At 41.3% G+C, this 13,235-nt stretch overlaps 1 protein-coding gene across 1 annotated transcript; it reads left to right on the forward strand.

The window, feature by feature from the left end:
- Positions 1-659: 659 nt before the first annotated feature.
- LOC116135490 (ensconsin-like) lies at positions 660-7,997 on the forward strand. The gene is made up of 3 exons (XM_031421206.1): positions 660-1,064; positions 1,225-1,724; positions 7,937-7,997. The coding sequence occupies exons 1-3, from the start codon at positions 660-662 to the stop codon at positions 7,995-7,997; spliced, it is 966 nt and encodes a 321-aa protein (XP_031277066.1).
- The last annotated feature ends 5,238 nt before the right edge of the window (positions 7,998-13,235 follow it).

Genomic DNA, 13,235 nt, shown 5'->3' on the forward strand with positions numbered 1-13,235 from the left:
GGCCTTGCCGCGATCTCTGAAGAGATCTTCAAGGGTGGAGGGAGGATTCCCTTCCATCCTTTCATCAGGTCGGTCTTGGAGCATTTCGGGATCGCACCAATGCAGTTGACGCCAAATGCGTATGTCATCGCGGTCGCGATGTACATCGCGTGTTGCGAGAACGGCTTGGGAGAGCCAACGGCGGTGGAGCTCGGCGTTGCCTACTACCTGAAGAAGAGTAGGGACAAGGACTCGTACTATCTGTCTCGGCGACCTACCATTGTCGCGGGGATACATAGCTATCCCAGCAATGCGGGGGCTTACGAGACAAAATTCTTCTTTTTCTTTTAAGACGGCTACTGCCGTTTTCAAGACCCAAGTAGGTTTCCTTTCGCTGGGTTCGTTATCTGCTCGCGTGATCATTAGTAACGACCTGTTTTCTTTTGCAATTAACAGAACGACCAGCCAAGACTTACTCGCCGACCCAAACAGGCTCGTATCCTTTGGAGTACTGGACGAAGAGAGCCGGGACGTGAGGAAGCTTGTGACGACCGCGAACTTGCAAAAGTACGGGTTCTTCAGCGACAAGGCGTCTTTAGAACCCCCAGAAGGTAAATTATACTGGTTCCTTTCTGGTCGTAGAATGATTTCGTTTACTAACGAACTTAAATGCAGGAACGATGCCTCCAAAGGAGTCCGGGCAGCCCCGCCGAGCACCATTCGTCTTTCCTAGATCGAGGAGTGAAAGGGCGGCTGAAGCTGCTCGTCCAATCTCGGCACAGCCGGTGCGAACAGTCCCGGCTTCCCAGCCCCATCCTGTGCAAGGAGTGACCAGGACGAAACAGGCTGCTCAGGCGCCAACTGCTCGCCCAAAGCGGAAGGCTCCAGCTCCGAGGTCGAAGAAGAGGAAGCAGATTCAGCCCGAAGAGTCGGAGACTGAATCTGAGGGAGAGCCTCTGAGGTCGCGCCAGGAATCCAGGAGGTCGGGCAAGGAGCCCACGAGCGAGACAGTGACTGGTGACAAGGCGAAGGGCGCGCCTGTTCTAGACTCACTGGGGAGTCTGCCCGAGTACCTGCAGCCAATTGTCTATGGCCTGCTCGAGTGCGAGCTGTCGGAGTCATATGACGAGTTTGCCGACACGGGCGACGACCTGATGACCACGTCGTTCCAGCATCTGAGCAAGGTAAACGAGCCGTACTTGAAATTTCATTCTGGTTTATTTCTAACTCATATCTTGCTCGCAGGCGTTGCTCGCGATGAGGATGTCCATGGAAAAGACGCGGCTGGGGGCCGCCAAGGGGACAAGCGACCTGCAGGAAGAGATCGCAAAGCTGAAGCAGAGCTTGGAGTCCGTTGAAGCGGAAAGAACTCAAGCGTTCGAAGCAGCGAACAGGTATCTGAACCAAAAGGACGCTGCTTTACGAACAGTGGACTTCCAGAAGGCGGAGCTAGATCGACGTGCGGAGGAAGTCAAGGAACTTCAAAGGACAACCGCCAGGCTCTCTAGGGAGATCGGCGAGAAGGACCAGGAGCTCCAGGCGACCTTCGCACGGGTTCAGCGAGCTGAAGAAGACAGGGGGGCCTCCGAACAGGAAAGGCTAGCTCTTGAGGCCGAGCTTCAGGAGAGTCGGGAGAGAGTCACTTCTCTGACTGTAGAAATGCAAAATCAGTCTGAGGAGATGGAGGAGAAGGCCGCGGACTGGGCAATCGGGTCCATCTACGCCCGCATTCTTGAGGCCGAAGGGCATGACTTTATAACAGTACAGCCCCCGGTCCGTAATGAAGGTCGTATGTTCCTCATCTGGCTTATACATCGGGATTTGGTTGTATCCCGAGTATGCATCCATGAAGCTTAACAGCTCGTGCCCCGAGGTGGCATCAACGAGCTGGTCAATACTTGGAAGGGGGAAGCTGTCTTTCGGGCAAGCTTTATTCAGATCGCTGAAGTCTACGCAGGTCCGCCACTTGCCATTTGGCTTCTTAACCAAGACCGGGTTAGCAACCCAGGTCGGGTAGAGAGCCTCGCGAATAGATCCATTGAGGAGAAGGTTCTCCACTTCTGATTTTAATGCGGCGTACCGCTCCGGATCCATTGCCCTTCTCTTTTGGCGAACTGGCTTAGCTTCACCGCTGACGTTCAGTGAATGGCAAATAACGTTCGGGCTGATCCTGACCATATCTGCATGTGACCAGGCGAACACATCAATGTTCTCCTTCAAGAAGCTTACCAGCTCGGAAGCGAGCTGAGGGTTGAGACAGCTTCCGATCTTTAGCATTCGGCTCGGCTGTTTTGGATCAACCGAAACTTCGGACAGATCCTCAACCGGGCCGCTCGGGGGAGTTTTCTGAATTCGCGGATCTATATTATCCTCCGCCGGACCAGGCTGTGGCTCGATCCGACTGATCGCCATAGCTTGGCGAGGTGCACACCGCGAAATGCCCTTTCCTTTGTCGGCCATCTGGACTGATTTTATATAGCATTCGCGAGATGCGCTTTGTGATCCGCTTAGCTCCCCTATCCCCGTTGGAGTGGGGAACTTCATCTTGAGATGGTAAATGGAAGTGACTGCCCTGAAAGTTCTCAGTAGAGGTCGCCCTAAGATTCCATTGAAGGCCGATGGGCAGTCCACGACCAAGAATTCTATAACCCTAGTCACCTCGTCGTAGTCACCGAGTGTGACTGGGAGCTGGATTGTTCCGTTGGGGATCAGGTGATCCCCTGTAAAACCGTACAGAGGCATCGAGGCTGGCTTCAGGTCGGCCTCGACCAGGTTCATTCTATCGAAAGTGGACTTGAACAGAATGTTCACAGCGCTTCCGTTGTCCACAAGAATTCTGCAGACATTATGACACCCTATCAGGGGGGTGATCACCAGAGCATCCTCGTGAGGATGGTGCAAGCGAGCTGCCTCTTTCTCACAAAAGGTGATTGGTTCCTCTTTTCGGGCTTTTTGAGGTCGCTGCGAAGTGTTCATTACCCTAATCGGGTCGTGGTGCGCTTCGCGAGCATATCTTTCCTGCGCTCCTCGCGTGTTTCCCGCGAGGTGCGGACCTCCGAAAATTATGTTAACACTATCGTACCCATTGTGATCACGGCGCTTTTTCTTTCGCTCCCCTTGGTTTTCTTTTGGGGAGCCATCAATGTACTCCTTGAAGTGCCCCTTCTTGATGAGCTCTTCGATAGCCTGCTTTAGAGCTCGGCACTCATCGGTGAGGTGCCCATTATCCTGATGGTAACGGCAGTATTTTTTACTGTTTCTGGCCGTAGCAGGGGTTTTCATGGGTTTGGGTTCACCGAGTAGGCTGGCCTCCTCGGACTTATCAAGGATTGCTGATATGGACACATTCAGCGGAGTATATTGAGCCCCGTCGCGGTCACGGCGTGGAACAGGAGCATAGGACTTTTTCTGCTCGTAACGGGGTTTCTTCCCTTTTCGCTGATCGTCATTGTCTCCTTTGCGATCAGCTCGCCTATTATCTCCCCGACCAGGCGTACTGCTGGAAGTGTCGTGATCGCGACGGCGGAGTGCCGCCAGCGAATTCTCTATTCGGAGATACTTTTCTGCTAGGTTGTAGAATCTGGTGAGGGAAATATCGTCCTCAGCCTGTAGTTCTTTCCACAGGTCAGTTTGCGGGCGAACTCCAGCTATTATAAGAGTTCGGATGGACTCTTCTGGAGCGTGAGCCACTTTGTTGAGCTCCCTGTGGAAGCGATCAATGTAAGACTGCAGGGATTGTCTCTTTCTTGCCTTATATTGCTAAGGTAGCTCAAAGGCATTGAAAATTTCCGGTTGGCTTGGAAATGCCGCAGGAACGTCGTGCTCATCTGAGGCCACGAACTGATCAATCCCGCTGGGAGCGACCTTAACCACCGTTTGGCGTGAGAAGTCAGCGTCACGGCCAAACAACAGCATTTCGCAAGGTCCGAAACCTGGTGGAGCTCCATCAGGTCGTTGAACTCATATAAATGATCCTGCGGATCATAGTTTCCATCAAACGGCCGCATATCTGGCATTCTGAACCCTGGTGGAAGTGGAGCAGCTAGCACTTCAGGAGAAAATAGGGATGTAGAGGCGACCTGCGCCTGTGTGTTTCGCTGCTCCCGTAACCTGTCCAAAGCTCGCTGCAGCTCCTCAATTTGTGGTAACGGAGCCATACCTGGGTTGTTTTCACCCATGCGAGCCCGGCCTTCCCGGTTGCGGTTCAGGAGAGTTCGGAGGTCGGATCCCTCCTTGCCTCGGCCGGTATTTCCAGCCACGCTCGATACACGCTGACTAGAGGCGTGTGAAGGCGATGTATTGTGCGGGGCATTTTCACGACCCTCGCGGTGGTATGAACCGCCCCGCGAGGTGTGGAGGCCACCCGCATGAGAACGATCGGGATCATTCTGCTGGTGGTGATCGGAATCATCGCGCTCAGCATTTTCGTTCGGGTTTGTTTGCGACGTGGCATGGGACAGCTCGGGATTTACTTTTTCACCGAGTCTCAGCTTTGCCGATACCCTGCTCGGGGCACCTTTTGTATTCGTCGGCCCTTGGGAGCCCGTAGGCTTATTTTTTGCCACTTGCTTACCCTTGCGCTTACGCGCTGCAGTGCTCGCGGCACGGGCTATCGCCCTTTGCCTCGCTTTCGCGCGACCTGCAGGCGTTCTTGGCGGTTGTACCGCTCCGGCTGTCGTGGATGACATGCCTTGGTCCAGACGGTCCAACCTCTGGTTGACCGTCTGGAGAGTATTGTCGAACCTCTCCAGGTAGCTTTTGATGGCAGGGTCCAGTTGCGGAGCTGCTAGGGTATTCCCAACAGCATTTTGCGAAACTGGAGGTATGTTGGAAGGGGTGTCCCTCTGGGCTGGGGGGACTCCTTCAGCGTGTTGGTTCCCTTGCTCAGGTTCAGATTGGCGGGCGATTGTAGCTGTAAGACCAGTAGGTCAAAGATTCTCCTGATGAAGGGTAGACACTAAATCAGCCCTCCTTCTAGCGCCAAACTGTTGATGCTCGTTTTTGGCACCAACGAATTGTCACGTGCGTAACGTTGATTGGCTGTTAAATACACGTGAAAGTGGAATATCTAAAGTGAAATAAATGCAAAGGGGGTTTTTTAAGTGGTTCGGATGCTAAGGTAGCAAGTCCTACGTCCACTGATTGTATTGATATTAGTGTGGGTCAGGTCGCAACTGCGGACTGACTTACAAAAGAGTTGGAAAAAGCAAAATGTGTTTACAGGAGAGAGAGAGAGTATTTCTTAGTATGAAAAAATGGTCGAATCCCCTTAACGAATGGGTCTTCTTCATTTTATATCAAACTGAAGCGTGTAATCATCATTGAATCCATGATTTGGTGTGATTGTCAGGATATAATCCGGCTTTATGTCCCATTTTCCCTTTCCCAAGCTGACTTCGCACGACTTATGGCAGGGAAATGGACACGTGTGAGCTCCATATCATTTAGCAGGTCTGACGTATACGTGTTGCTCTGACGGGAGCAGGTCACCCTTCACGTGACTTTCCCACGTCAGCCCTTTATTTTCCCGGGCATAACAATTATCTTTCATAATCTTGTTCTTGCGTTATTTCTTTTCTCATGCTTTGGTTTAGCTTTGTTCCACTTATGGTGGTTTGACTAAAACTTCATAGTATGACCACCTCTTGGTCAAAAATTGTTTCGCCCACAGCCTCGGCCACACCCATGCATACGACACTAGTAGCCACGTTCACGTCAAGAACGGTTGAGCTCCAGTTAGATGAGTGTGATGGTTTCTCAGCAACAAGCAAACAAGAAATTAATTCAGAATACTTTTTAAAGTCGTGTTCTCGACATTGCTACTGCAGGAGCATATTACAAGGGTGGAAAATGGATAATGTTTTTTCTAACATATTTTCTTCAAATATTATTTCTCCACAATTTCAATTTAGAAACAATTCTAAACAAAGTAGAATTATACTCATTGAAAAACTTATAATCCTGTAGACGCAAATGAGTCCAATCATATTGAGCCATTGGGAGTATTATTGTTTGTTATGTTCAAATCTCTCTTTCAAATTAATCCATAATTGAAGTGGATCTTTTATATCCACATACTCAGCTCATAATCGTTTTTGGATATGATGTTGAAGGAAAATAGTTGCTTTCGCTTTGTCCTGTACGGACGTTGTATTTCCTCCCTCAATCACTTCACCTAGGTTCACAGATTCTAGGTGGAGAATAGTGTCCAGAGCCCATTCAACATACTTCTTTCCATCTAGTCTCGGGGCATCATACTGAAACTTCATAAGGTTCGACATTTCCAAAAACAGTTACGTAATTAGTGTACATGTTAGTTTGACATATAAATAGATCATTTATTAATCTCAGAAAAAGCTTTAAAGCTTCATGTATTAAGGTAAAAGAATTATATTAGAACTTCGAGTTCCTTAGAATATTGTGTAGCTTAGGATTTTACTTTATCCTACAAGGATAAGTAATTTTCTTTCCTGAATGTGCATCTCCTAGATGCATGTCATAGGATGTATTCTGGCATCCCAAAGCAACAATAAAAATATAAATATAAAATGCGATAATTGTAAAGGAACAATAAATTGCATAAAAAGTAAAGAATAATAAAATGACAATAATAACAATAAATTGCGTGCAATAAAAGGAAAGTAATAATCATAGTCAGAACTTCAAGTTTTGATAAAATAATCTTAGAACCTCAGGTTTTGAATCCATAAATCAAAATCACAACTCATGACTTCAAGTTCTGACATTTGAAACTTCAAATTGTAAGCTAAAAATCAAAATTTTAATTCAAAACTTTAAGTTCATGATTGGGGACTGATTCTTGGAACTCCGGGTTCATTTATCATTTCTATTTACAAAACTTCAAGTTGCCATAATTTTAGGTGTCTTCAAATAAATAATACAACTCAGAAAAATAAATGCGTAATGCAATTTAGTCATTAATAGCAAAACGTAACAGCATTATCAATACGTATAAAGAAATAAAGTCAATTGATTAGTTCAAGAAACAATTATAGCAAATATATTACTGTTAGGAACTAATTGTTTTTTTTTCTGATATGGAAGTTCATTTTACGGCAACCATAGAGCACACTCATAATGTTAGTTTTTTTTTATAGTGTATAATAAAATGAATGAATAAAACCTTTACACTTATTGAGCTCCTCGTACTGATAATGTGTTATAATTTTAGTGGTGTGATTGCAAAAATAAACTAAGAGAGACTGAAAAGTTAAAGAGCAGAACAAAGAGGGTTGAAATAAGAGGTTATTATTAACTCCTCTCAATTGAGTTTTGTCTAAAATGAAGGAAATCAGCTATATTTATAGTCTTTCCTCAACAATCCACCTCCCATAAATAGCAGTTATCCAATGACAGATCATGGGTTATGTGTCTTCGTGTGAACTTGCATGGGCTATGTGTCCATTTGATAAGCAAGGTGGCAAATGGTTTGAAAGCCACATATTTTACAACAATATGTATATTTTTAGAAAATATATTTGAAACTTGAAACAATTTAATTGAAATATGATAAGTAAAACAGGAAATAAATAACATTATATTTGAAACCAATAAGATTTGGTACCAATTACAATAGAATTGAAACATTTAACTCGATATTGAAACATATAAATAAAATTGGAAAATCATGATATAAAACTTCTAATTATTAACATTGAAACCAAAATGACTTGGTACCTAGAACATTGGATTTGAAATTAACAATATTACAGTTAAAAGCCCTCAACATAGATTTGAAACCTATAAAAAAAATACTTTAGACAAAAAACAATGCTATTGAAATTTATAACATAAAACTTGATATTTGAAGGACTTGACACGAATGATGTTATGTTTGAAATTGGTATTGCTACGCTTGAAACTTTAACATGAATTTGAAAAAACTATAAATTATACTTTAAAACTAATATATTATACATGAAACTGTCTGAATAAGGCAAGAGAGGCAAGAGAAGACTAAACAGAGATTGCCTGAGTATGCCATAGAGAAAGAATGAAGAAGAATAGTTTTCTATTCAATTGTGTGTTTTGTACAAGCATACATTGTCTATTTATACTAAAGTGTAAAGGAATAAAAAGGAAATACAATGTTTTCCATAATGTCATAATCACACAAGAAAAGGTAATGGAATATTGATATTAAACATAATATCAATCAATCCTTTATTTACTCAAACATATCAATCATTCCATGATTCACTCCAATGCTCCTCCTTAAGCTTATGGTTTGTATATGTCATAAACTCTAAGCTTTTGTAGTAGATGTGAATGTTGTCTGCTACATATTACTTGTACTTTTAGATCCTTTAAAAGCCCAAAAATCCAGATAATCTCACACGTGGTCTTGGACATGGCTTTGTATTAAGCTTCTATTGACGAAAGTAAGACTGTTGACTGCTTCTTTGTCTTCCATGAGATGAGTGATCCTTCAAGTTTAACACAGAAACCGGTAAGGGATTTCCTCATCATTGGACATGTAGCCCAATCTGAGTCGCAACGTGCAGTAATACTCAAGTTTTCATCTCGGGGCCAGGACATCCTTTCAAATATCTGAGAACCTTCATTGTTGCATCCATATGGGATTGTTTTGGCACATGCATGGATTGATTGAGGATGTGAACTGTATAGCTGATATCTGGTCATGTCATTGTAAGGTAGATGAGTCGTCCCACAAGTCTTTGATAATGTGAGGGATCTTTTATAGGTGGATCAACTTCTAATGATGATATCCCATTGTCATATTCTCGAGTGGTGAGTTTAGTATTTTGCTCAACAGGCACAATATTCAGCTTACAAGCTGATAATCCAAAATCTGATATGAGTTTCAGGACATATTTGCGCTAATTGAGGGATATACCAACTGGGGATCTAACCATTTTAATTCTCATAAAATATTTTGGCTCCTCCAAATCTTTGATTCAAAATTGCTTGTTCACATGATCTTTTAGTGCTTTAATGGTTGTCTTATTGTTTTTTGTGATAAAGATATCATCGACATAAATTATGAAAGTGATGAAAGAATTACCTTGCTGCCAAGAGAAAAGAGCATAATAGTGTTTAGATTGTTTGAATCATATGCTTGTGAGTGCCTCAATAAATTTCTCATTCCATTGTTGAGATTCCTATTTTAAGCCATATAATGATTTTCACAAATGAAAAATTGTATTCTCCCCCTGTCTGCGAAGACCCGGTGGAGATTCAAAAAAAATATCCTCATGAAAATCCCCATGAAGAAAGCATTATGAACATCCATTTGGCGTAGTGGCCAGTCTCAGGCAAAGCCAACAAAGAGAAAGGCTCGCACAGTGACATGCTTGGCAATGGGTAAAAAAGACTCTTGGTAATCGAAGCCTTCTCGTTGAGTAAAGCCCTTGGCAACAAGACGGGTTTTGTATCTTTCAACAGTACCATCAGTGCAGTATTTGATTTTGTAAACCCATTTACTGCGAATAAGATTCTGATGAGAAGAACGAGGAACTAAATCTCATGTACGATTACTAGCTATGGCATTAAGTTTAGTAGTCATAGCTTGATGCCAATGAGAGTGTTGAACAACATTAGAGTAACAAGAGGGCTCCCGATTAGTAGAAATCTGGCCAACACAAATCCAATGTGCAGGAGACAATTGGTCAAAATGGACATTATTGGAGGTTGGATAAGTAGTACCTAAGGACTTTGGAATGGTGGGACATACATAATTAGTTGTCCAAATAGGAGGTCGAATGCGACGGGAGGATCGCCATAAGAGAACTGTTTCTTTAGAAAGGATGACAGGAGGCAAAGTCGAAGGATTTTCATCAGAAGAGGAGTCCATTGGTATATCAACAAGGACTGGAGGAGAGTCAGTATAGATATCTAGAGATCTTGAATCTAATGGAGTTGGTGGGCTAGGAACATGTACCATGGTAAGACAAGGTCCTGGTAGAGATGGTGAGAAATCATCATCCATGAATGCAGACAAATGTTTTGAGTTGATTGGCAGGGGTTGGTGTCTTTAAAGGGAAACACATCTTCATAAAAGGTAACATCTCGAGAAATGAAGAATCTGCTAGTATTTGGATCATATAACTGATAACCCTTCTAAAGCATGGGATACCCCATAAATATACAACGAGTAGCCCGAGGGCCAAATTTGTCATGAGAACTAATAATAGCATGGTAATAAAGGCAACCAAAAACACGGAGATGGCTGGTGTTAGGAGACTTGATAAAGAGAACTTCATGAGGTGTCTTTCCTCCAAGCACTTGGGTGGGCATGTGATTGACTAGGTAGGCAGTAGTGACCACACATTCTCCCCAAAAATATATGGGAATTTAGGCTTGGTGTTTGAAGGCTCACGCCACTTCTAGCAAGTGATGATGTTCCCATTCTACTATCTCGTTTTGTTGTAGGGTATAAATGCAAGAACTCTCATGAAGAATTTTAAGGGAAAGGAATAAAGAGGAGCATTGAGTATTAAAAAGTCACGGACATTATCGGGTTTGATACGTTGCACTGTTGTGCAAAACTGTGTTTGTACCATGGATAGGAAATTATAGATATGGGTAAGGGTTTGAGTTTTGAATTGCATAAGAAATACCCATGTTCCCTGGGAAAAATCATCAACTATTGCGATTTGGAGTATGATACAGTCCCCAAATATCAAGATTAACTAAGGCAAAAGGATGGGTAGTGGAAGTCGTACTTGTAGGAAAACAGGTACGTGATTATTTTACAATGAGACATATCAGACATTTAGGATGAGGAATAGATGTACTATGACCCTATCTTTGATGGAAAATAAATAAATTTTATTGATATTTATAGTACAATGAGGATTTTTATTTTGTGTAATACAATTGTTAGACTCTGGAAAAACTTCAGAAAATCAACCAGGTGTCTAGTAGTATAGACCATGATGGGCCCTACCCAAGCCCATCAGTTTCCTAGTCAAAGGGTCTTGAAATGAACATGTAGTAGGAAGGAAATTTAAAACACATCTACTATCGGAGCAAATTTTTAACACGGAAATAAAATTACAATGAAAGGCAAAGACAAAAAGGACATTTTTAAGGATTAACTATTCTAAGAGACAGACATTCCCTATATGAAAGGCTGAAGCACTATTATCGTTTGGCATGCGTACGGATGTAGATGGTTTGATGGGTTTAGTGGTTGTAGGGAAAAAATTCGGGTTGCAAACAATATAGTCACTTGCCCCTAAGCCAATTATCCAAATATTATTTGAAAAAGAATTTAGACAAAAAGATGTACCTACGTAGGATGCCAAGGTATTTGCCTGTGGAATGTGATTTAATATCTGAATCAGTTGATTGTATTGTTCTGTGCTAAGAAGAGGTAGTGAAATTTGATTTCTTGAAGGGATATTCGTGACTGCATGATAAACTAGAGGATTTCTAGTTTTATCCTTGTTGGACATATTGGGTCGCCCATGTAATTTCCAATAGGTTTCCTGGGTATGGTTTCTCCGTTTGCTTTCCCCTTTATTATTCTTTGATCCTGGCCCATTGTACCAATTATCATTGGATCCATTTGCATTAGGCCCAGTTGCGTGACATGGCGTCATAAGAGTCGTTGGATGATCGCAAGAGAGAGATGGCCTTTTGGCCGTCATGTTGCTTGGACACATCTTGGCCATCTATGTCCCTATATAAAAGAAAATCATTTTGTGTGTTGATATTCTTGTCAAATTGATCCATTCTAAAAGATGAATTCAATTTAAAAATAAACTAACTCTTGCACCCAAGTGTCATTGTGTCAATGTGGTTTTGCAGGAACTTAGCAAAACTTAAGGCTAGAGTGGGTGGAACAATTTAATAACTTAGAATAGTAGTAAGTACTAAAAATGATTTAATATGCACCAGAAAAATTCTCAAGAAAAACTTGAGGGGTAAATAACGGTCCCACTTAAAACCCAGTCTCATTAGACTTTTATCATCCTGTTAAAGAATTTTCCTAGACATGCATATAACCATATAACTAGCTACTCACTATCATAAAGTTAGGCTAGAGTGGGTTGGTAGAGCTTGGAGACTAGCGGAAGCTTGGTAAAAAAAAAATTAACTGAGTATCTATTTGAATTGTAGGGACCAAAAGAGAGGCTAGATGAGCGGAAGCTGATTCAACCTATAAACTCTGATATCATGTCAGAATAAGGCAAGAGAGGCAAGAGAGAGTAAGCAGAGATTGCCTGAGTATGTCAGAGAGAAAGAATGGAGAAGAATAGTTTTCCACTCAATTGTGTGTTTTGTATAAGTATACATTGTCTTTTTATACTAAAGTGTAAAAGAATAAAAAAGAAATATAATACTTTCCATAATGTCATAATCACACAAGAAAATGTAACAGAATATTGATATTAAACATAATATCAATCAATCATTGATTTACTCTAACATATCAATCATTCATTGATTTACTCCAACAGAAATCTACAAAATAAATTGTAAAACCAATAATATATAACTTGAAATTTAAAAGATTTGAGAAAACATTTCTTTTGAAACTTGTAACATCACGCCTGAAAACTTTAACATTCATTAAATATCTATACGTAGTGCTTGAAACCCAAATAATATACATGAAACTCATAACGTAGCACATAAACTAAAAAACTTGAAATTTATAACATTGAGTTTGATGCTTACACCAAAACACTTAAAACCTATAAATAGTATCTATAATATTTGAAACTTAAAACAATATATTGAAAACTCAAATATTATACATGAAACTATAAACATTAAAATTGAAATTAATAAGACTTTAATATTAAAAACATTATATTTTAAATTTTTAGCATCAAACTTGATACTCTTAGTGTATTTAATTACTTTTGAACTTATATTTTTATATTTTTTAAAATTAAAATGAATTAAATATTAATTTAAACTTGATACTCTTAAACATTTTTTTTCTACTTTTTGTGCTTTGGCTAACTCTTTTTACAACCCACCTAGGGGCACAGTCAGGAATTTTTTTATTTTTTTATTTTTAAATGATAAAACACTTGCCTCATTAAATTTTTCAAAACCATTTGGATGATACAAGAGAAATTCATTAATATATTTTATTTAAATATACACGTAATCATAGAAAACTCATAAACTTTAGCTTGCCTCTCAATTCATGATACTTAATTAGTTAATTGCATGGATAAAACAATAATTAAAAAAAAAAAAAAGATTGTTAAAAGTTGATTTAAAAAAAATCATATCTAAATATTTTAAATTTG

The sequence above is a fragment of the Pistacia vera genome, unplaced genomic scaffold (genome assembly GCF_008641045.1).
Source record: "Pistacia vera cultivar Batoury unplaced genomic scaffold, PisVer_v2 Contig30, whole genome shotgun sequence".
NCBI classification, from domain to species: domain Eukaryota; kingdom Viridiplantae; phylum Streptophyta; class Magnoliopsida; order Sapindales; family Anacardiaceae; genus Pistacia; species Pistacia vera.

Bases quoted from the DNA above. Each gene is read 5' to 3' on its own strand.
- LOC116135490 (XM_031421206.1), top strand. From the start codon at position 660: ATGCCTCCAAAGGAGTCCGGGCAGCCCCGCCGAGCACCATTCGTCTTT. The intron at 1,065-1,224 runs GTCTATGGCCTG...TCTTGCTCGCAG, and splicing joins CCGAGTACCTGCAGCCAATT to GCGTTGCTCGCGATGAGGAT. The intron at 1,725-7,936 runs GCATGACTTTAT...TGTCTGAATAAG, and splicing joins CGCATTCTTGAGGCCGAAGG to GCAAGAGAGGCAAGAGAAGA.